The following is a 25,911-nucleotide window of genomic DNA, read 5'->3' on the forward strand; positions in this document are numbered from 1 at the left end:
TGTGTCATACTTTAAAATTATGGGAGAGGGTAATTGAACATAGGTTAAGATGCATCACGAAAATTTCTCATAATCAATTTGGATTTATGCCGGGAAGGTCTAATATGTAAGCTATACATTTATTGAGAGGTTTGATGGAGAAGTTCAGAGATAATAAGGAGTATCTACATTTGATTTTTATTGATTTAGAAAAAGCTTACGATAAGGTTCCAAGAGATATCCTTTGGAGAGTTCTCGAGAAGAAAGGTGTTGATATGACTTATATTCAAGTCATTAAAGATATGTATATTAGAGCTTTTACATGTGTTCAAACTGAATGAGGTTTGACAAAATATTTTCTTAATTCTGTTGTATTAAATCAGGGATTGGCTTTAAGCCCATATCTTTTTGCTTTAGTTATGGATGGTCTTACTGGACATCTACAGGAGGATATACCTTGGTGTATGCTATTTGCTGATGATATCCTTCTCGTGGATAAAACGAGAGAAAAAGCCCAGGAAAAACTTGAATTATGGAGGTCTACATTGGAGTGTAAAGGCCTTCGTTTAAGTTTAAGTAGAACTAAAACTGTAATAGCTCTAGTGACAGAAGTGTGACTTTGGGTGATCAAATTATTAAAAGGAGTGAACGATTTAGATACCTTGGGTCCGTTGTTCAAAGCGATTGTGATATAGATGGGGATGTTAATAGTAGAATTCAAGTTGGTTGGTTGAAGTGGAGGAATGCTTCAGGCCTTTTGTGTGATAGAAGAGTACCGCTTAGACTGAAAGGAAAATTTTATAAGACGGTGGTCAGAAATGCTCTATGGCGTTGAATGTTGGCCTTTAAAAGAGAAGCATAATAATAAGTTAAGTGTTGCCGAGATGAGAATGATTAGGTGGATCAGTGGCTTTACACTTAGAGACAAAATGCGAAATGAATATATTCGTGACAGGGTTAGTGTAACTCCTGTGACGGACAAAATTAGAGAAATTCGTCTTAGATGGTTTGGTCACATTAGACATCGACCATCTGATGATCTGATTAGGAGAGTAGATGTTTTAGATTCGACTTGTGTTAAGAAAGGCAGAGGTAGACCTAGGAAAACTTAGGCTTATTGTATTAAAAATGATCTTAAATTACTAGAACTAAATGAAAATATGACACTAAATAGGTCGCAATGGAGAAAAAGGATTCATGTAGCCGACCCCACGTAGTGGGATTAAGGCTTTGTTGTTGTAGCGTGTTCAGAGAAGAATTTCACCCCTTCGTGGTACAGGCAAGAAACACAAGTGTATTCGCGAGCGTAGAGTTTTTATATTATCCCGGAAAATTGTGATGATTAGATCACTAACTGTTACGCCGATTGACTAATATAGGTCAGGGAAAAGTAGACGAGTGTTTACTTCCACATACAATTGTGATGTTTAGATTGCTAACTGTTGTATTGACGGAATAATATTAGTCAGAAACAAGGATCTTTCCACCCTAAAAAATTACGATGTGTTGATCGCTAACCGTTATACCGATGGAAGTCGATCGCGCAACATCGTTTAATGGGGTGTTACGTTTGTTGACGGTGATCCTCACGGAGACAGATGTGTATGTGAATTATAAAATAGAAGTTAAAGTGATTGTTTACAGAAGAATGAGTACTTTTATTAAGAAAAAGTCATGCATTTGCATAGATTATATTGCTTATAAAATTATGAAAGATCAACATATTATAAGATTTCTAATAGCCCTACAAGCAAATTGAATTTTTTTCCTTGGATAACTGTAGTTTAAAAGTGTAATTACTCATGGGTTACATTTAGATACTCATTATATTATTTTAGTATTATTTTTAGGTTTTAAACATTTGAGCTAGATGAATTGATGAGTAAATGTATACAAGAGGCAAAAAAAACAAACAGAAAGGTATAATTTTTAACTGATTAATTTAGTTATTTTATTTGGCGACTCTTTTGTATATTATTTAAATATTAAATTATTAGTGAAGAAATAAAATAGCAGAGAATTAATTTCTACCGTCCGACTGCCAACCATCCATTCCCATCTTGCTTAACTCCAAGCCTCAAGCTGGGTTGTAACACTAGAAATGAGAGGATATGTCCTTTAGCATATTATAGCTTCAATTAGCTAAGGATGCTCCAGTGAAAATAATCAATGACTACTAATTAACATTCTTGAAAATCACGCCTTTAAGCCCTTCAACGCTAGTAGGTTGGGTCCAATAAATTAACCTAGCAAAATAACGAAGGGCTCTTGATTGGATTGACCAACCATTCACCCTCCCTAATCTAAATGCAAACAACTTCCTTTCTAGAAAACATAGACATCCTCAATTGCAAGTGTTCTTTATCTAAAAGAACAAATATAATTAAACATCAAAGCTTATTCCTAAAAAGAATCTCTATCCCCTATACTTACCCTTGTCAATTAGAAAATTGAGATTTATGAAAAACTTAACTCGATCTACGCCTAAAATCATATGATGCACTTCTCAAAATTCCGAAAACCAAAACAAAAAAAAACAAAAAAAAAGTATTCAAACATGCATGTAAGTCATTTAGAGATCAAATAATAACACTAGAAAACTTTTTTAGGATCTATCAAAGGTGATGTTAGTCAATCCTCGACAATGGATGAAGATGTTGTAATATCAAAATTTGGATAATTTTAAAACATTACCCCATTTTTTGCATCTTTTGATTGCGAGATATCAATGTATCGACGGAAGGGCGTGGGGCCTGGCTTGGAGCAATGAAACAGACAACTAGTTTCTCTCTTTTTCAATATTATGGGAAGAATTTGATGATGAAGTTGGGAGATTAATATGAGATGTATATTTATATAGATATTTATATACTTTTATCTGTAATTATTTAGACCCATATAATCCATTCTATCCTTATTTCTACTGTGAACTGTAAAATAATGTAATCAAACTGTTCTCAGGTAGTAGCCTGCGAGGTGTTATAGAATAAAATTATGAGGGATTTTGGAATATAAAGGTAAGCAGCTAAAGAATTATATATATATATATATATATATATATAATTTTTTTTAAAAAATAAAAAAGGTGAAATTGATATTTGTTCCAGTGGGCACCAAATATCGATTCCCCTATATAGGTGAAAATCCAGTGTGTTTGATTCTGATTTGAAAAGCCCGCACCACGAGATTCGAACCCCCGACCCGAGGAACTTATGTCAGAGGCCGCATCAATGAGCCAAGTCTTTCGTACTATACACACACACACAGATATATATTATTTTACTGAAAGTGAGTATACTTAATGGATTTCATTAAATATTTCATTTATTTAATTATTTTATTGTTGGGAACTATTGCGGTGAAGGACAGGGAGAGATTATTTCTGGGAGTTAGAGGTTGAAAAGAGTAAGTTTAGAAGGAGAAAGAGCAAATTGAGGTAAGAAATAATTAAAAATAAAATTGGCAAGTAAATCAAGGTTTAATTTAAAATATTTTTAATAATGCTAAAAGAATTATGATTTTATGTTATTTACACTAGGTGGCAAGCTTGATGAGATATTGGGAAAACTCATCGTAGGATTGCTCTGTCAATTCTGGTGAAATAATCTCGTGTTAATTTAAGAATAATAAATTTGTAAATTTTAATGTGATTGAGTAATGACATTATTGTATTTAAAATTATTTATATATTGTGGATGAATATCTGCATAGACTGCATGAATGCAAATTTGACTTATCTCTTATGATACATGATTTTACTATGTCATAAATCTAATGAACATGCTTATGAAATTATTGCTCACAGGTAGTTATTTACTATGATTCATGTATATGATATGAAATGCCTATGATGAATGTTTGTTACAAGAATTATGATTTACTACATTTCACAAGTGATGTTATAGGTGGACAATTACATGAATACTTGCATTTATAAAAGATAAGAAACGATGAGATTCCCAACTCCTAACAATTAGATGTTGACGAAACTCTGATAAATGTTGAGATCAGATGACGAGAGAACGTGGGAAACCATTGGTACCAAGGGGATCATTGATAATTGCTACGTTGGGGGGCTTAACCTTTATCAATAGTTAACATAATCTTCGGGCTGGATGAACATGACAAGAAAATAACTGAGGTCTATAAATTACAAGTGACATTCAAATGATTGAATTTATGACTTATGAATATGCTTAGGATTACATGTTTATGATTACATATGAATTGATGAAATACATATTTTAAACAGCAGTCATGATTCTCTGCATTACTTCTATTTCCTTTTCATATTTTATACCTTTATAATATGTTGTGTAATATGTTGTGAACATGTACATAGATTACATATGATCATGCACGTTTTTTCTTTTTCATCTACAAAATCTTGTTTTTCTCCTTGATTATTTTGTTGAGATCGTTGTTGCTCACTCTGCATTATTAACTTTTAAGAATGAGTAAGGAGCATAAGGGTGAGTAAACATGTGCGACTTTTACAACTTCATTGCATAATTTTTGGAGCTTCTACTGACTTTAGGTACGTACTTTTATTACGTTTGATTTAGCTGCTCTGAATAGATATATATATTTTGGTGATATGATTTTCCACCCTTCTCATTATATTTCAATAAGAATGAAATGAGGTGTATCAAGTAAGTTTGCGATGATTTAATTAAACTAGTTCATCACCCAATGAGCCCAGATTCTACAAGTTAGGATAAGTGCTAGTGATAATTTAATCGAAACATATCGTCTGTCTCTGTTGCACCAAAGTTGACCCTTAAGGGTGTCAAGTTGAAGTGTGACAGTTGTATATTTTTTTGATAATAAGGAAAATCTAGTTCAACAAGAAGCGAATAATAGGATGTGACATAAATAAAAGTAAATATAACATATACCTCACATAACAACTTCGAAAATTCCAGACTAATCATTTGTTGATTGATATATTAACCTATTTGTAAGTTAGTATGGTGGTGATTGATATCATTAACGACATAAAGTAATTATGTTATCCATGAAGAAAAAGAATGATCATGCACCTTTAATCTAAGTGGAAGGGAAATTCAATTTCATTTGTCATACAAATGTGTCCTATTGTTTTGAGCATATTATTCAAGTCAAATTATCGTTAATAATATCATCACATATTTTATCTATGTTGATTGCCAATACAAATAAATTGGTTGAAGTGGAGTGATATACAATACCCTAGTATGAGTATTCAAAGTTGAGATGATTCCTACTAAAAGTTGTGGTTAGCTCACCCATAAGACTATTTTTGAATGTTTAAGGTAACTTCTGTTGAGCAGGAATTTGAGTGTCAATTTCATAACAAAGTTCTATGGCAAAAACAGATGAGTTTATTTTTCCACTGTTTACGTTATTGTTTGTAGTTAGGTATGCCCTAAAAGGTTGGTTTTGTAGGCTAAATTGGTGTTAAAAAGATGATCTCATAGTGTAAGCAAATTTATGACCCTTAATGCTTTAACAGAATTTGCTGCAGGAAAATTTCTAAAAAGATGAAAAATTTCGCGTATAATATGCCCAGCAGAAATTTGGAGAATTTGCCAAACAAGCTCTACAAAAAAGATAGAGGTAAACATTACCATAGAATGTCACGAACATAAGAAATAAAAAATGGCCGTTACCTGAAATATTATACCAACTGTTCCACTCCATTGGGGTCTAACTGGGCGACTTAATTCAATTCCAGCAGTAACTCGTCTGATCGTCAAACTGCTATGGCCTGATTGTTGACCCCCATGGACAATAGTTCCTGGAGTCCTTGAATTCTGGTAAAAATAAAAGGTTATTGTAACAAGAAAAGAAAGGCATCACTACCAACCCATTGAGATGGAAAGAATCCACAGATTACCTGAATCATTATAGTTCTAGACGTTCTTTTGTCATCTCCTTCGATCCATGGATCACTATAATTTATTCGAAAGATGGAATCAATTTGCCCCCTTTCTAGTGAAAGGTTGAGCTTCTGATTTCTCCCAAAAACATTCCTATGAGAATAAGCAAAGCTGCAACAAAAATTCAATAATGAGCATGCAAAAGATGACAGACTTTTGAAAACAATTTAGTGCTGAAGAGAAAGATATATTAGATCAAATAAATATAAGAGAAGATTTAGATACGACAGCAATAAGACTAACCCAAATGAAACAAATAATCACACCAGCACACGACCATATAAAATAACAACTGGAGATGGAACATTATCCAAAAAAAAAAAAAGCTCTTTAAACAAAATGGAACAAGGTCCGACAAATTTAGTCAATAGAAAAATGTTTTAGTTCAAAATTATCAAATCAGCAATACTGATGTTAACCAAGAATGATGATATGAAAAAATTAAGTTCCAAACCAAAACATTAAGATTTCTGGATCATATATGCAAATACCACCAATATCAAGAGATATTAGTCAGAATGAACAACCAAACCTTCTATGTTAATGTTTGTTTGGGTTGTTCATCAGTGAACAACTCGAAAGTAGAAACAGAATAAAAAAACTTTTGGTAAGGCTTCATAGTCGAGTTGATGGACAGTAAAACATGCAATGCCCATTCTCTAGGTATGTACTAAATCTAAAAATATAGTTGCTCATTCAGGTGCTCAAAATGCTATACTTGATAGTTTTTTTTGTTAGGAGTGTGGATAGTTCTCACTTCCTTTTTTTCTTTCATCACTTTTGACCAGGCCCATATTTTGTAAGGCATGGCCCATTTTGTAATTTTTTTAATCTTTTGATATATTAATGCAATATGTACATTTCATGGTATGTTCTAGAACCAAGAATTAACTTCAGTGACACGTGTATGTATCATGTACTAAGCTTAAAGATCTTGATATTTCTGATAGATAGATTTAAATGTCCCATGAATAAGTCATTATCGTTATGTATTTCAAAATACTATGTAGAGTTTAATCAGCTTTCTAAAAACAGGATTTTCTAAACATTGAACTAAACGGTATGAGAATTTAACAAGCCCAGGCTCAAAACTTCGGTTCTCCATAACTATCTCGTTCTTCTCTAGTTTAACTCAATAGAATGTAAGAAAATATTTTAAAACTCTAAAATAAATCTTTAGAAGCACTAAATAGACGAGACCAAACAACAGAAGTCTCAAAAACATCACCTTTTCAAATAAGATTGTAATTTCTAAAATTCATTCAATATATAAAATGAACAAAGCAAGCGAGGAAGAAAAAAGCTATTTTCTTATTTCATTAAAAAATTTATAATGATATTTTATACAGAAAAAAAAACACAGAAAAAAATTGAAATAAAATCAATCATAATTTACACAATGATTGCTAGTTATAGCCTTCCATATTCCTAAAGCCAATAATCATTTCTTCCTAAAGAAAAGAAATGATCGCTGAAATGTGCCAGGAAAAATTGAGAAAACTTAAGAGACTTGAATGCATATTTTCTTTCCTTCTAACCAGATTTCAGACAGCCCATGCAGCCATCACACCTTCCTTGCTCGTATTATTTGAATTTATTCCACATAAATACTGAGAATCCCTTCCAAATCTCCTAGTACATCCCCTCAAGCATAGAAATAGAAATTTATCATTCCAACCTTTTCAATCATACCTTCACAAAGAAGGTTTGTTTAGTATGTTGGTAAGGATATCAGCTTGTTGAGAATGAGTGGGAATATAATTCAAATGAGATACTCCTTTCTCGATCTCACATTTAATAAAGCAATGGTGAATCCTTACTTGCTTCATCCCATCAAGCTAAATAGAACTATTGTACAATATTAATGGCTCTTACTATCACTGTAGATAACTTAAGTGGAAGAATTTAAATTTGAAGATCTTCAATTGACCTTTATAATCAAATAACCACACAAACTCCATCAGAAAAAGATTAAAATTTATTCTAAACACTACAAGCCACCACAATGTCCTTTACTTTGCCATGTCATTAGTTTACCTAATAATATTGTGTATTATCCGGTGATAAATTTTTTATCTTCAATCTTCATCCACAAAAACATCTATAATTTTTCTCATTCTTATATAGCCTTTTCCTAGTCAGTGTTAAAGGTGCCTTGGTATGTGATTTTCAACCTTAAGGTGTCATTGATTAGGAAAGCGCAAATATTAGCTTGACACACTTAAATAAGAATATATGAGTCTTCTTAAAGAACGTTGCCATCTTTCATTTTCTACAAAAGGAATATCATTGTTCTTCTTTTAAATAAAATATTTTTTTCGAGTGGCGTTCAACTGGTCTACACACAAGTTTTCTTAATTCAACAAGTAGATCAAGGGTACTATTGTTGAGAAATAAAAAGTATTTTTTTTTACTCCAATAAATCTCCATCTCAAGGACATAGTATAAAGTATCTAAGTTGTTTACCTTAAATTTCTCACTCATCTTTCTTTTTAACTTATACATCTCCACTTGATAATCTTTTAAAATCACAATGTCATCAATATATATTATTAATATCGATTTCTTTCCTTTGTTTTAAAATTTTATGAAAACTGTGTGATCCTAGTTCCTATCCTAAACAATTTAGAGGGAAACTGAATCTGATAAACCAAGCATGAGGAGATTGTTTTATACCATAGAAAAATTTCTTAGTTTACAAATGTTCCCATTTCCTCTTTAAAGCATCAAGATATTTTCATGTAAACTTCCTCTTCTAACTCACCATTTAGAAAAACATCTTTTATGTCAAGTTGATGACATTTCTTGCCCAACTTAAAAGAAAAGGATAACAAGCTCACCGTTTCTTTGGGATACATTCCTATAGGTATTTGTACCGTGTTTGTTGCTATTTCTATTTGCGTTTATAAGATTGTATTTTCCTATTTTGAATTCAGCAATAATATTTAGTTTTCCAATCATTGTTTGGGTTAATTCCGGTATCAGATAGTCAAACTACTGTTTGATGGAATATTAAAGGAGAGATGATGAATGTGCTAGAGAGATAATAAACACTCCTCTGCTCAATGCTACCAATCATCTTCCCCAAGGATTGGTCATATAAAAAGCAAAATGATAAAGAAAATTTGTAACCTTGTACTTCATATCACTTATGAACTTACTGGCAAACAATAGACTGGAAGTTAACGTGGGTGCATATAAGACAACTATTAAAGATAGATTTGAAACTTAAACCAAGCCATATCGTTCAACAGTATTTTTTTCCCCATCAGGAAACACAAATAAAACCAAGAAGTAATAAACAAACTATTTTCTGAAGTCATCTAATAACTTATATTCAAATGTTACATGGAAAAAACATCCTAAAAATACAAAAAAAATGAATCAAGAAAATCAATCTTAATTTAGATAATCATGCCTACCTCTAATACTTTAACTAGTACAAAATCAATCTTAATTTAGATAATGATGTCTAGTTATAGCCTTCAATATCCCCCTCTAATACTTGAACTAGTGGTATTGTACAATCAACATCATTATCACCACCAAACTAAACATTTCAGATTCCATAATTAGATTAATTCAAATTTTAAATAGATGGTAGTATATGCTAGGTTTCTTTACTTAATCTACTTAATTGCTGAAATAAGAAGATGATCTAAAACAAATATATCTGAGGTAGATCATATCATACAATAACCAGCATTGTATTTTTTTTTTTCTTTTACATAGAATAAGGGTTATAAGCCCATGCCTTAATATAAAATATAATTTTGGTAAAACTCTAAACTTGAGACATTGCTTCAGGAATGAGAACAGAGAAAAGAGATTTCCCATAAAAATATCTTTGGTTAGTAAAATGATAAAACTCTGCTATTTTCTTGTCAAATAAGCACCATTGGTTATCTTCATCTTCTCTATACCTTTTGACCCTCATAGTTTAAATGGTTGGATGGTTGAGAGCTGTAGAATTGTTCTTGTAAGAGATCTTAAATCTCTAAGATTCTTGTAAACTTGGTTTGCCTTACCGATGAACTATAGCAAGCTGTTCACTTGAAATAGAAGAGATGGTATAAAAATTTTCTATTACCAATGTAGGAGAGTAGTTTCACTGCCTTGTGATGACTAAAGTAGAGACTAATGAAATCTCATAGGACACGAGACGTGAACATAAGCAGCCGGTGTAGAATCACAATAAATCTAATCTGTACATCTTTTTCTTTTCTGCACTGCTAATCTACTAGTACTACTTTATTGCTTTTAACATTTTAACTATGTGATGGAGATAATTGTGATATGTTATTTGAGTTATAAATGATTTGTAAAATTAGATCGTGTGTGATCAATCTTTCTATTCAAGGAACTTGTGCAGCAAAACAAAACTTGTAATTTAAGAAACATACGTTGTGGAAAATACTCTTTGAGTGGCCAAAGGAAACTTGGTAAAATCATCCTTTTATTTGCAGTAACTTGTGAGAATATTATAAGAAAATTAAAAATATGTTTGCACTTATATTCTGATAAGTTCAAATAATTTCTTAAAATGTCCGTTGTTTGTTAAAAAAACGATTTTAGTTTCTGGAATTTTCACAAAATCAGCAAGCAAACTAGATTTATTTTTTAAAAATTCAATTTTTAACACACTTTTTTATTAAAATCAAGAGCTTATGTTGGCGGAATATTCAACCCTGCCTCAAATTGATCAAAAAAGTGAAAATTTAACCGTCTTAAAATAAGATAGCACACTTAAACTGCAAAATTGGAACTCACAAGTTCGCGAAAGTCACAAAAATGAAACGAAATAAATTTTATTCAGGTCACTCCTGATTACATGCATCCCAACAATTATTTACAGATACATCATAACCTAGGCTAGTATATACGGTTGGCATAAGATCACCTCAATTTACATTTAAATTAATTTCATCCTGAAATAAAAATTTTCCTAAATTATATCCAAGGCTGAAACAATGAGATAGATGACATAATTGTCGAATTTTAAAGTCCTGGAATGCCTAAAAACCTCACAAAAATGAAATCAATGAGTACTAAAAATTTCATAACTCAACAAAAACAGTATAAAAACAGCTTCCACTTTTGTATGATATGAAAACAGCATGTAGAAACCATGCCAATGAACCCGCCCTTTTTTTCTTATTTTTTTATCTTTCTTCTTTTCTATTGTCACCGTTTGAATTTAATTGGACAAGTTCAAAATTCACAGCAGCCATCTCATACGAAACAAAGCAATCAAAATTCTGGTTGAGGTTTAAAGTTAGTTATAGATTTGATTGGATTCAAGGAAAACAGCATAGATATGAGAATTGGAAGGATTGGATAATCGCTGGGACACACGCAAGGAAGATAGAATTCAAATCAATTGAGAAACCGGAAGAAGGGAAATAAAAATCACGACCAAAATAAAAATTAATGCACATCTCTTTGTATGCAAGTCCTTGAATTCAGGACTTTGACATTAGTAACATTTTATGACAAGCAGGTGATGGAAAGACTGTGATGTACACTGTTATCTTGATTTACAAAAAAAGCAAGCTACATTAAACTGAAATAATTAAACATAGAAAGACAGAGAGATTGAAAGGATCAAGAGAGTAAATGCTTAAATGGAAGGGATACAAGAGGTAGGGTAAGTAAAGGCCTCACGACAGGATGAAAGAAGCAATAGAATGCCTCAGCTTTCATGAAAAAACAAGCTAGGAATAGAGAAAAACTCAATACGGAAGCCAACTTCAAAACAAAAATCAATGCATGCTGCACAAAATAATATCAATAATGGCATAGATTATTTAATCCTAGAAGCATTCACAAAAATGGCATGCTGTACAAATAAAAAATAGCAATCTTCCCGCAGACAATGAATAAAAGGACAAAAAAGTATGATAGCCTAAACAAGACATAAAAAATAAAAACTATCACTAAAGAGTATAGTCATGATAATACTTCACAAACTTGCCAAGACTAAAATTATTTCAATATTAAAGTAGGCATGCAGCAAGACATCAATTTCTCATTCTTTTTTTTGCCACTGATCAACATGTCATATAAAATTTATCCTCGTCTTTTATGCCTTTTATCGTCATAATATTAGTTTTTATCATCGGATGTACATTCAATGCTACTATTTTGTTATTATTTGGGTAGTTCCATGAATTGCAGCTTACTTATGTTATTGAATATGATTCAATGCATTGTTCTTTTCAGCTCTCTGCTTCCTCTCTCTGCTTCGCTTTTTTATTCTCCCATTCACTAAACTATCTACTTTCCCTGTCCTGACCAAACTTCTCTCTATACAGCTGATCCGAACCTCACTTCTCTTCGCTCCACATCTCTCTCACAAACCTACCATCTCTAGAGGCCCTCAAGCTGCCGCGTCCTGCAACAAATTATAAGTTCAAACCTTGATGTGGTACTTAAGAAAATAAATATGGTAATATAGATATCCAATCAACACTCCGAATATTTACCATGGTTTATAATTGAACAATATGAGGCCCGCCTCAATGTTTTTTTAATATTTGCAATGATTCTTATGCCTCATTGGGTGTTGCATGAGCCTTACACCTCACATAATGTGAGGCCCAGTGCATCTCATCTCAATTCTGATGACGCGTACAAAATTAGATATTTGATTTTTCCTAATAATATATATATATAAAATAATCTTAATAAACATTCCCTACTTGCCCATATACAAGATAACTAAGGATACAGTTAATTTGTTACTATTAATATAGTCATTAATTTAAAATCTAATAAGTATTCTGATTAATTAAAATTGACCAAATAGAGGTAAAATGGTTGAGATTTAAAAAGAAAAGAATAAGAAAAACATACATACAATTGAGAATGAGATGAAGGGAGCAAGTAAATTTTTATATTGACGATTCTAATGAAAATTCATCAGGTGCTAAGAGTGATCAGGAATTTCGAATTAAGAAATTCCAGCTTTAGGAATTCTGACATTGATGAATGACAATAGGGGTGTGAGAAAAACTGAATTGTATCAAACTTATTTTGATATTATAATAGTATGTCTCACTTTGACATTTATATAATAATTTATATTTTTAAATTTAAAATTTGAATATTAATATGTTAGTTCTTACTTTAAACAATTTAATACTTCTATCATATTAAGATGTTAATATTTAGGTTAGTATCTTAATACGGTACTTCTCACTAAATTATTTGAATTTAAAACAAAATTTTGTGCTCTACACAATTTGCTTATTTTGAGACTTACACCTTAAATGCCTTTCATGTGGACAAAAGAAGCCTTAATACTTAAATTGTTCAATTTTAAACTGACGTGGGTATTGAAATTAGCGCCAATGCGCCCTGATACGAGGTGCTTCGATCCTGCAAGCTAGAAGACAGAACCGTAGCAGGGGTGGGATCGCGATGTCTCGCGATCCTTCGCAAACAAGGGGGACGACAGCTGTAGGAATTTCGGGAAGGGTTTTTCTGGATCCTTCTCACATTCCCATCCTTTTCTTTTGTGTAGAAGTTTCTTGGGAGTTTATAAATTGTTGTCATTGTGTGTGTGGGAGCTCGTAGTGTTTGTGCTTGTTCTCAAATTCCCGCGTGAAGTTCTTTTCCCCTTCGTGGGCTATATCCAAGGAGGTGGTGGTGCTTCGGTTGCATCCGAGGAGATGGTGGTGCTTCGATTATCCTCTCTGAGGTGGTGATTGTATCCTCCTTTTTAATTTCCCCAAATCTTCTTCTCCCCACTCAGCCGCAGGACTCTCCCTCTGTCACCCTGCACCTAGCCATTCCCCCTTCCTACAGGTTATTTCTGGTGTCCTGCCTCCCTAACTCCTTTCAACTTCTCCCAATCACCACACTACCGTTGTCGACCACCTACAACCCTTCCAACTTGTTGTCCATACAATTTCGCGCCTTCCCTTTGCTACCACTCGCCTCCCGTGATTGTTTTGATCTCTCCCAATCATCCTTATCCCTCTAGCCAACCTCTAGCACCCATTGGGATACATTTAAGAGTGTTTGTTAGTGTAGTTTTATGTTTTATGTTGTTATTTCCGTTCAAGTCATGATTGTAACCCTATTTTAATATTAATGAAAGTTTCTTTTTGTGTTTCGACTATTTTTCCTACTAGTTTCGGTACCATTTAGTACCAGAGTTACCATGCCCCTACTCCCATCCTAAGATTTCCTAGCATCTGCCCCTACCCAATCCACAACCATCTATTTTTTTCTTCTTCTGATCTGAAGCCCTAACCATGCCACCACAAAGACATACACTGGACTTGACCTGGGAAGAGATTCAACGAGAAATTCATCATCTACAACGAAGACTAGCAGAGATGGATGACGGAAACTAGGAAGAGGTTACATTTGACTGAGATCGAGAGAGTCGAAGGGAAGACAAGGATGAGGAGAGTTCCTTCCACACTGAAGATCACAACGACAAGGAATATCAACCATGTCATTTTGGTATTCAATATCAAAGGAGGCTGAGAGAAGAAGCTCCTTATGGAGGTTAGTGAGATTTTGGCATCAAAATGGACCTCCCAGAATTTGAAGGAGGTATGGACCATGATGAGTTTATCGACTAGCTGCAATCAGATGAACGGATTTTCAAGTATAAAGATACACCAAATGACAAGCGAGTCAAGCTAGCTACCATCAAACTAAAGAAGAATACCTCTTTATGGAAGGAAAATCTACAAAAACAGAGGAAAAGTGATGGCAGTGAGAAGATAACAAAGTTGGAGAAGATGAAAAATGCAAAGCTGAAAAAGTACCTCCCACCCCACTATTGTCAGGATATGTTTCTGAAACTTCACAACTTGCAGCAGTGGGATCTTTCAGTGGATTTCATAGCCCCGTTCGATCACTTTCAGCTGAAGTATGAGCTAACGGAGCCAAGGAGCATAATATAGTCAGGTGCATAAAGGGTCTGAAACCCGCCATCAGCAATGTGGTACAATTGCAGTCTTACTAAACGCTAGGGGATATTCAAACATTAGCATTGAAGGTGGAAAGACAACAGAAGCAAAGCAGACAACAACCATCTTTTAGGCAAGCAGCCACCTACAGTCACCACGACCAACAAGGGCACCCCGGGAGAGACTATCTAGCCCGAACACGAGAATAACAATCAGAATCAGAAAGAGAAGCAGGAGAAAGGTAGTGCCTCCAACACTTTACAAGCTAGGAAATGTTTCAAATGTCACGATTACGACCACATAGCCTCCAGCTGTCCCGCGAGCAGAGTAGTCTCACTTATTGATCAGAGCATCGTGGAAGGAATTAGCGATGAAGAGAAAGCTGAGGAACATGTTGAGGTACAACTTCCCCAATAGAAGAAGGGGCTCGTGATTCGACGAATCCTGCAGACTGAGGACAGTATGGATTCGTAGTGGCTTTGCCACAATATATTCTACACCCGCTGCACCGTGAACAGAAAAGTATGCATCCTAATTATCGATGGACAAGAATGTGACATTGACACAAATGGTAAAGAGATTGAGACTTGCGACGCAGAGACATTCGCAGTCATATTCATTGATGTGGTTGAAGAAGAAGAATCAGGTCGGCATCGATCAAAGATGCCTGGTAGAGTTTTTTATCAGAGGCCAACTACAGAAACAGGCGTGGCGTGACGTGGTTCCTATGGATACCTATCACACTTCGTTGGGATGAACATGGCAGTTTGATCGCAAGACTCAGCACGAAGGATATGGAAACACATATTATTTCATCAAGGATGGGAAGCGCATCACATCCTTCGACGGAGCCTGAGGTCACAGAATCTCTTATCAGCATAGCAACGTTAGTGGGATCAGTTTTAGTAATGACACCAGACGAGAGTACTGAGACACTCGCCCCAGATACAAGATAGAAACTGTCAAGCTTATGTCAAGTCGACGTCATACCAGCAGCACCACGTTCGTGCGAGAAGCAACAAATTACTCTCACTACACGCCCGTTTGAACCGATCGTGAGTTATTTTGGGAAAATTCAGCAGTGTAAGCGTGGTCCACAACCTCAAGAGGACGAATCGATATGAAAATTGGCTCGCAAGCTGGCGAAGAACCTCAAATACCTCGAGTGACAATGTAGTCGCCAGGGTGATCCAGGGTGGCTGAAGACAAAATGGAAACTTCAAACTATGATGTCGAAGCTCCCCCAACCCCAGGAGACTGACGCGGGTACTGAAGACTGACGTGGGTACTGAAATCGACGCCCGACTAAGAGCGCTAAATGCGCCCCAATACGAGGCGCTTCGTTCCCGCGAAACAAAAGACTATAGAGGTTTCACAGAAACAGTAGGCGGGGCAGAATTGTGATTCTCATGCAATGTCACGCGATCCTTCACTAACCAGGAGGGTGACACCTGTAGGATTTCAGGAAGGGTTTTCTAGATCCTTCTCTCCTTCCCACATTTTTCTTTTGTGTAGAAGTTCCTTGAGAGTGTATAAATTGTAAGGCTTTATGTGTGTGGGAGTCAGTAATGTTTGTATTTGTTCTCAGATTCTTGTGTGGAGTTCTTTTCCCCTTTGTGAGTTGTATTTGAGGAGGTGGTGGTGTTTCGGTTTTGTTCTCTACGATATGGTGATTGTATCCTCCATTTTTACCTTTCCCCAAACCTTCTCCTCCCCACTTCTCAGTCGTCAAATTCTCTCTTCGTCACCCCGACACATAGCCATTCCCCCTTCCTGCAGGTTATTACTGGTGCCCCGCCTCCCCAACTCCTTTCAGCTTCTCCCAACCACCACACTACTGCTGTCGACCACCTACAACCCTTTCCACATGCTCTTCATATAGTTCCGCACCTTCCCTTTGCAATCACCCGCCTCTCGTGGTTGTTGTCATCCCTCCATATCACTCTAGCCGACCTCCACCACTTATTGGATTACATTTAAGAGTGTTATCTTGTATCATTTTATGTTTTATGTTGTTATTTTCGTTCAAGTCATGATTGTAAACCAATTAATGAAAGTTTGCTTTTGTGTTTCCAATATTTTCCTACTAGTTTCGGTATTATAAACTTTGATATTTACATAACAAATTTAAACATTATCCTCTATTCAAGCATAGATTGGCAAACCCAAACCTGTTATTTTGAAATGCTAAATGGCACTTCTATCATAACCTTACGTCAGCAAAGAACTTTCACCCAAATGATTGTGCAATGAGAAAAAAAAAACTAAAAACATAACAGATAGCATTACAAAGATTAGTATACGTGAGTTTTCCTGCAGCTTACACAGCATAGCTGCAAAAAACAACTGTTGATTATAAAAAGAATGCTGTTAAGAAAAATACCTCCCAATGAGTCCTGAAAGAGGGCCATTTGTAATCCTGCATTCCATAACAAGTCATAACATAAGAAGCAAGTTGTAAGAGAATAAAAAAATGATGAATACAAGTTAAAATAATGCTGTGTAGCCATGACTTACCCGCTTGATATTCCCCCACCTGCAGAGAAACCACCACTTGGACGCTCAACCAGGTTCATTACCAAATCCACCTTACGTCCATCTAGAATAACATTCAAAGTCATAAATTAAGTTTATAACGAAAATAAATGGAAGCACAAAAGGGAGAACCTGATATGACCTTTAGCTAGGGGCTTAGTTGGTTAAATGTAATGAGAAATGGGAGGTGGGAAGTGGGAAGTGGGAAGTGAGAAGTGAGACAAGTAGAAAATGTTTCGCTGCATAGCTGATAGTGGAAGTGAGAGGTGAAGAAAACTATAATTCTTGGCCATTTAACTTCAGATTTATGCACTGAAGTCGTCTTCAGAAAGGTTGAGTATTTGCAAGCATTTAGAATTCCAAAGTATTTAATTATTAAATAAAGTGGTATATTTCAAAACATTGTTGGTATTTGATTTTCGCAAAAAAAAAAAAAGTAGTTTATTTTTTAGTATTCAGCATCTTGTAAAGTGTTTTAAATACTTGCGGTGACAGAGATGGGGAGCTGTAGCCAGCGTGCAGCAGATGCCAGTGAAAGGCAGCAAGCCACTGTTGGTGACGGCTCATAGCAAGCTACCACCGTTAACAAGCAATGGTGGCGCGATGATGGCGAGACAGAGAAAGCTTCATATTTTCAATGTAATACATTGAACATAACCCAAGCAAAGGATTTTGAATATCTAAAAATATTATATTGCAGTAGTCTTTCATCAAAACAAACACTTGAAAATGCAAAACCCAAGCAATTGTTTTACATGATACTTCAAATGTAAACAATCACATAGCCCCTAATGTTACACTTTCTCTTAATAAATTGTAAATTTGCTCATATATGAACATATGCATGTATCTATACATACATAAGACTTCCACAATCTACTAAAAAGTATATTAAAACATCCATTATATTTACACAATCTAAAAAAAAAATGTATAACTTAATAGTCTACAACATTAAATAATATATTGTAATGTATAATAAAATATAGTAAATAGTTATTCCGTTTTTTCTTGCATGTCCATAATAATCATATTATACTATAATAAAAATATTTAAAATAAAACCAAGGAATAAAAAATTAGTGAATTATTAATAACATTTAATAGTATAATATTTCATCAAAATAGTGTTATGTAAAGATTATTTTTTATATTATATAAGTTTCATTAGTTTCTGTATTTTTAATTAAGTTATAAGTATGCATGTGAGTTCATACATGCATGTATGCACATGTATAGAAATAAAAAAAAAATAACATACTATATTCACAAGCATATATACATACAAACATATCATTTTTATTTTATGATTGTGAATATAATAAAAGACCAAGGAACATCAAGAAGAAAATAGGATCTTCCTTTACAAACACTAAAATGATTTGTTTATATCAAAATTAATGAATAAAATATAATTTACTATGATAAATTATATATCATTCATCATTATTGATAGTATTTAGCCACTTAGATCGGTCTGAACAAACCATTATTTTCTAGGTCAAGGAAAAGCAGCCCAACGCTAACCTGAAATTCTAACTTTGCCTTCCATGTCTGATCTTTTCTCTTTTGACCCCCCCCCCACAAAATCATAAACATGCACGCATCTAATCACGCAAAATAATAAACAGACAATGATACAAGATCTTTACCCGTAATGGAAAAATGAAAAAAAAAATGGCGTGTGATATTTCCATTAGAAGACCATTTCAACGCTGTTACTTTTTTTCATTAGAAGACCATTTAATACCTATACAACAACTTTTTTCCTTCACCGTTACTCTCTTTGATTGATGCTTCACTATCACTGGTCACTGCTTACTTGATTTGACATAAGATGAAACTTCGCATTTGTGGAATCAATTGGGTGTCAGGAATGAAATGAGTTCAACATTTATAATGTACATGTATAAGAATACATTAGGGACCCAACTAGGAGGGATTATAGCCTGGTCAAGGCTATGCCAACCCACAAATATTTGAAACCTTGGATACATTGCCCCTTCCTAATGGAAGGGTCCACTATGGGTTAGACTTGTGTGCACATATATAATGAAACATGTCCCCCTCCTTCACAAGAGCATTTGGGAGAAGTGTGACACGAATCTTGGAGATCGTAAAAACCATGACAGAATCCATCACTTGGAATGCTTGCAGGATGGAGCAACAAGTTTAAAAAACATTATTAGATGAAAGGTCACGAATGGGGCCAACATCCGAGTTATCAAGCAGACATGGATTGATGCAGAGTGCTAAGGGCGCCAGACGGCTGAATCAGCTGGAAATAATTTCTGCAGCAAATAGCCAGTCAGTGGACCGTGTTATGTATGGGGTGGGACTACCGCCCCTCCTATCCCCTTCCTAATGTGCTCTTCTCCGTATGGGAAGTTTTTAATGGCTATTTTCTGGATAATTCCTATGGCCCCACCCCTTTCCTTTTGCTTGGGAGTTTCCTTTCCTATTTCTTTCAATTTCTTCACTAATGGGAATATAAATTGCTGTTTTCTGGTTGTGTGGTTCAGTTTTTGTTTGTTGTTGTGTTCATATTTCTCCTTCGGAGTCTTTTCTCTCTTGTTAGGATTGTATCTAAGGACGGGTGGTACTTCGGTTGTATCCCGCTCCAAGGTGGTATTGTATCATCCCTTACCTCCCTCCCCAACATGTTCCCAGCACCCGCATAGGCTGTCGGCCATCTCCTCTCCATCCCAAGCCTCCTTGCCGCCCATCTCTTGTCATTGTCCCTATTGTCTAGGTCACTTCCTAGCCTATCAAACCCATATACCAGCCTTCCTACCTGCTGTCCTCCACTCCCAACCCTTCTCCACATCAGGACGCCCCATTACAGCCATTAGTCGGGCTGTCCCAGCCCTCCAGAATACCTACCAGTCCTGGTCAACTTTTCCCCTACAGCCACCTTTCCAGCACATCTACTGGCCACCACACTCCTCCCTAACCTATCTTGCAGCTGATAACCCTTCCCCCATACCCGTAACACATTGTCGACGCAACTACCACCGGCGAAACATCTCCTCCAGTCCTAGCCAGAGATTGGTTTTTCTTTTCCTTTCCCGTTTACGCTGTGTTGTAACCCTAATTTAGTGCTAATAAAAGTTTGTTTTTTCTGTTTCAGATAACTTCTGAAACCAGTTCCTATATCATTTGGTATCGGAGCTAGCCCAATCCTAATCTCATCCTAGGATTTCCTAGCATCCACCCCTCCCCGAGCCGCATCAACCAAAATTATTTCTTTTAATTCCTAAACCCAGCCATGTCATCACGAAGAGCTACACTTGACTCTACCCGAGATGAGAATCAACGAGAAATTCATCATCTGCAACAGAGGCTAGCAGAGTTGGATGATGAGATCCAGGAAGAGATCACCTTCAACCGTAATCTTGAGAGTAGAAGAGGAGACAGAGACGCAGATCTGAATTCATTCCATAGGGAAGATCACAATGACGAGGAATATCGACCACACCATTTTGGTATCCAATAGCAGAGGGCAGAGGATGCCAAGAGGAATATGCCACTTATGGAGACAAATGAGATTTTCGCATCAAGATGGACATCCCAAAATTTGGAGGCATTGACCCCAATGAGTTTATCGACTGACTGCAATCCGTTGAACAGATTTTCAAGTAAAAAGATGTGCCAGAGGACAAATGAGTCAAGCTAACTACCATTAAACTGAAGAAAAATACCTCCTTATTATGGGAAAACCTATAGAGACAGAGGAAAAGAGAAGGCCATGAGAAGATTACTAAGTGGAATAAGATGAAGAAGTTGATACAAAAAAATACCTACCATATCACTATCGCCAGGACATATTTCTAAAACTCCACAACTTATATTAATGGGATATTTCAGTTAAGGAGTTCACAGCCCAGTTTAACCACTTGGAGCTGAAGTGCGAGTTGACGGAGCCATAAAAGCATATTATAGTCAGATACCACAAGGGCCCGAAGTCTGCCATTAGCAATGTGATACTGTTACAACCATACTAGACGTTGAGGGATGTCCAGACACTAGCCTTAAAGATGGAAAAACAGCAGAAGTAAGACAGGCAGTCATCCTTCAGACTACCACTTTCAGCTAAGCAGTCAACTATAACTTCTACATCTGAGAAAGGTATCTCAAATAAAAACAAAAAACAGGGGAGGGAACTGATAAGACATATCAGAGTGATAAAAAGCCGGAGAGAGGTAGTTTCCCCAACACAGTGTCGACCAGAAAGTGTTTAAGGAGCCACGACTTTGATCACATAGCCCCCAGTTGCTCAACGAGTCGAGTCGTCCTACTCACACATCGGGGCATTGTTGAGGAGGTCAACGAGAAGTAAGAGGATGGTTCAGAAGGAGCTTCAGCTCCATGGAGATGAGGAATAAGCATTAGTCATTTGAAGAGTTTTGCGGTGGAGCCAGAGTGGCACCAATCCTAGTTAAGGCATAGTATTATTCGTACCAAGTGCACCGTCAAGGGCAAGGTTTGCAACTTAATCATCGACAATGGGAGCCACAAGAATGTGGTGTCCACGCTTGTGTTGAAGAAGTTGGGATTGGACAAGCAAAAACATTCCCAGTCGTATTCCCTTACCTGGTTGAATAAGAAAAATGAGATACGTGTAGATCATTGGTGTTGAGTTAACTTTTCCATTAAGGATAAGCTACAAAAACAAGTATGATGTGATGTCGTCCCTAAGGATGTCCGCCACATTCTGTTGGGTAGACCTTGACAGTTCAACCGCAAAACTTAGCATGACAGCTTCAAGAACACTTATTCCTTCGAGAAAGAAGATGAACGTATCGTTTTGTTACCAGTTAAGGATACGAAAGGCGGAAGTGATACAGAGGCAGCATTAGTTCCCTGGACCACTTTCATGCAGTCAATTAGAGATGCCCCTGTAGTACTAGCATTAGTCCTCCTGGAGGGAATGGAGGAGGAAACTGAGGTACGAGCACTACTAAGACAACTACTACAGGACTTCCAGGATGTTATGACCACTGAGAGACATGCAACACACCGTAGACATTATACCAGGATCAGCATTGCCAAACCAACCCGTCTAAGGATTGAGACCTTGTGAATACGAGGAGCTACAGCAACAAGTGCAGGATCTCACCGCAATAGGGCTAGTCAAAGAAAACACTAACCCATGTATTGTCTCAGCTCTGATCGTGCCAAAGGACGGATCGTGGTTGTTGTGCATCGATAGTCGAGCCATCTACAAGATCATCATCAAATATCGATTTCATATACCCCACCAAGGATGATTTATTAGATTAATTACACGGAGTCACTATCTTCTCCATGATCGACTTGCGCAGCAGGTATGACCAGATACAGATGAGGCCTAGAGACGAGTGGAAGACCTCATTCAAGATATGGGATAGGCTTTATGAGTGGATCGTTATTCCTTTCAACCTGTCAAACGCTCCCAACACTTTCATGAGATTGATGAACAAAGTATTTTGGATTTACATTTAGAAGTTCGTTGTGGTCTACTTTGACAAAATTCTAATTACAACCAATCAAAGGAAGATCACTTGCATCATCTGAAGGCAATATTTGAGGAACTGTGAGCCAAGCAACTATATGCACATTGTAAGAAATGTTACTTCATGACATGTCAGGTAAGCTTTTGCTAGATTACACTGTATCAAGTGTAAACATTATAATGAATCCCGCAAAGATAGAAGCCATTATCACCTGGACCATGTCACAGTCGTTCACCGAGTTGAGATAGTTTATAGGGATAGCATCATTCTACCGGAGATTCATCAGAAACTTCAGCACTATTACCTCCCCTTTGACCGAACTTCTATGAGGGAAGGAGTTTGCTTGGATAGCATTAGCTCAGGATATTTTTTGACGCACGTAAGAAAAAGGTGACTCAGGTGCCCAAGCTAGCATTACCAAACTACAACCAACTTTTCGATGTAGAATGTGATGCCTCCGGCATGGGAACAGGAGCAATTTTGAGCCAGGGAGGATACCTCATCCCTTTCTTCAGTGATAAGTAGAATGAGTCCATGAAGAAATACTCGACTTACAACAAGAAATTCCAAGTCATTGTGAGAACCCTAGAACACTGTTCATTATCTACTGGCAAACAAGTTCACATTGTTTATGAACCACGAGGCCATAAAATTCCTCAACGGCAAAAGTAAACTAAAAGACCGACACGACAACATGGTGGAATTTCTAACTGCATTCCAGTTCATGCTTGAGAACAAGACGAAAAGCCAAAATCGCATAGCAGATGAACTAAGTCGTCGACATTTGCTGATCACATTCATGCAGGCTCGAATTGTGGGTTTTGAGGTCGTATGGGGTTTGTACGAAGAAGAAGAGGACTTGAAAGACATCTGGGAGCAATGACTGGTGAAGCCAACAGGGCAGTACCGAGCAGATGGATAAGTGTTCCACTAGAGTCAGTTGTACATTCCCAAGTGTTCACTAAGTGAGGTTGTTGTCCAGAAGAGCCACAGTCAAGGATTAGTGGGTCACTTCGGCAGAAACAAAACTCTCACCCTAATAAGAGTGCATTTTTTGGCCCATATTGACGAGAGATGTGAAGCGACATGTCGGGCAGAGCAGAACTTGTCACTTGACGAAGACGAGGTGTTAGAATATAGGATTGTACACACCACTTCTAGTACCAAAGGCACTATGGTGGACGACAGTATGGATTTCGTAGTGGGACTCCTAGGTACCCGGAGGAATAAGAACTCTGCGATGGTTGTGGCTGATAGATTCTCCAATATGGCCTACTATGTACCCTGCCACCGGACACTAGATGCCTCTCACATTGTCCATCTGTACTTCAGAAAGATTGTAAGGTTGCACACACTTCCTAGGATCATCACCTCCGACAAAGATGTCAAATATCTGAGCAATTTCTAGAGAACAACGTGGGGAAAGCTAAGCACTAAGCTCCAATTCAATTCAGTAGCTCATCCAAAGACAAACGGACAGATAGAGTTAGTGAAAAAAAGCCTCGACAACCTACTGATGTGCTTAGTGAGGAAGCTTAAGTAGTGGGAGATTGTTAAGCAGAACTGCAAATTTTGTATGGCCGCAATCCGCTCACACCACTTGAGTTAGAGTCACTCGTGCCATCTTCGAAAATCCGAAGGGATGTAGCAAAACAAGTTTACGAGATTCAAAACTCCACGAGGAGATTGCTAAGCAGAACCGCAAGTATTAGGCCCAGGTGAATAAATCTAGGAAGAAGCTAACGTTCCAGGAAGGCGATCTCGTGTGAATTCGGTTAAGGAAAGAAAGATTTCCCGTATGAGCATTCGGGAAGCTTAAGTCGAGAGCGGATGGACCTTTTAGGGAACTTTGAAAGTTGAACTACAACACTTACAAGATTGGCCTGTCCGGCGACTACAATGTTTCAGCCACGTTCAACGTCGCCGACTTGACGTCGTACTTTGAGGAGCTAAGATTGGCCTTAGGATTGACCCTGGGTGTTGATTTAGAGTTAAGATATACAATACCCCACAATACCCTGGCTAAGAGCAATATATGAGGATCCAAAATGGGATTTCATTAGTCTATGACTCATTTAAAATGGTTCTCTATCCAATTCTACTTGAAATGCCCAACTTGGTCTTTTGCCCTAGACACCTCCAAATTACATAACTGCCCTTGGGACCCAAATTTGGCCAAAATTCCCAAATTTTGCCAAAATACCCAAAACTGATCAAAACTCATTCCAAACACTTTGAATATATCCAAATTTGCCAAAACTGACAAAAATGGCCAAATTACCAAAATGCCCCTCCATGGCCAAAAAATCCAAAATTCCAAAAAATTCTCAAAAAATCCCAATAAATCCAAAATATTTCCAATTTCATTTTGTCCCACTACACCTTGGTCCAATTTGGTCAATTTGACCACCTTTGACCAAAACCCCCAATTAGCCCTAATATTGGCTAACACCCCAAATCTCAATAATTGAATGTCTTAAACCTCAAATTGGCATCCATTTTTTGTTGAAAATCCTTCATAAGGTCATTTGTGACCAAACCCAACAATCAATTTGAGCTTAGCCCAAAGCTAGCCCAAGTTTGACCCAAGTTTAGCCCTACATGTTTAATTTAGGTCTAAAACCAAAACCCATCAAAATCCATTCAAATTGATCATCAAGTCAACTTCAAAACAATTTTCATCCTTCATGAAAATTGTTCATTATGATGTTTTACACCAAACCCAACAATCAATTTGAGCTTAGCCCAAAGCTAGCCCAAGTTTGACCCAAGTTTAACCCTACATGCTTAATTTAGGTCTAAAACCAAAACTCATCAAAATCCATCCAAATTGACTACCAAATCAACTTAAAAACAATTTTCATCCTTCATGAAAATTGTTCATTATGATGTTTTACACCAACCACAACAATCAATTTGGACTTAGCCCATGTCTAGCCTAAGTTTTACCCAAACTTATCCCAACATGCTTAAAATGGGTCAAAAATAAAAAATTCACCAAATTGATTAACCAATTGACCTAAAAATGACTTTCACCCTTCATGAAAGTTG

At 36.2% G+C, this 25,911-nt stretch overlaps 1 protein-coding gene across 1 annotated transcript in view; it reads right to left on the minus strand.

Moving 5' to 3' along the window:
- The window catches only part of LOC110028128 (outer envelope protein 80, chloroplastic), a 113,464-nt gene that overhangs the window by 49,649 nt on the left and 37,904 nt on the right, over nucleotides 1-25,911 (minus strand). Inside the window, exons 7-10 of the mRNA XM_020729860.1 lie at nucleotides 17,348-17,429; nucleotides 17,214-17,249; nucleotides 5,858-6,011; nucleotides 5,631-5,774 (exon numbers count right to left, since the gene is read on the minus strand). Of these exons, the coding sequence (XP_020585519.1) occupies nucleotides 5,631-5,774; nucleotides 5,858-6,011; nucleotides 17,214-17,249; nucleotides 17,348-17,429 (416 nt within the window). The remainder of the gene's footprint in view (nucleotides 1-5,630; nucleotides 5,775-5,857; nucleotides 6,012-17,213; nucleotides 17,250-17,347; nucleotides 17,430-25,911) is intronic.

The sequence above is a fragment of the Phalaenopsis equestris genome, unplaced genomic scaffold, assembly GCF_001263595.1.
Source record: "Phalaenopsis equestris unplaced genomic scaffold, ASM126359v1 Scaffold000490, whole genome shotgun sequence".
In the NCBI taxonomy this organism is placed as follows: domain Eukaryota; kingdom Viridiplantae; phylum Streptophyta; class Magnoliopsida; order Asparagales; family Orchidaceae; genus Phalaenopsis; species Phalaenopsis equestris.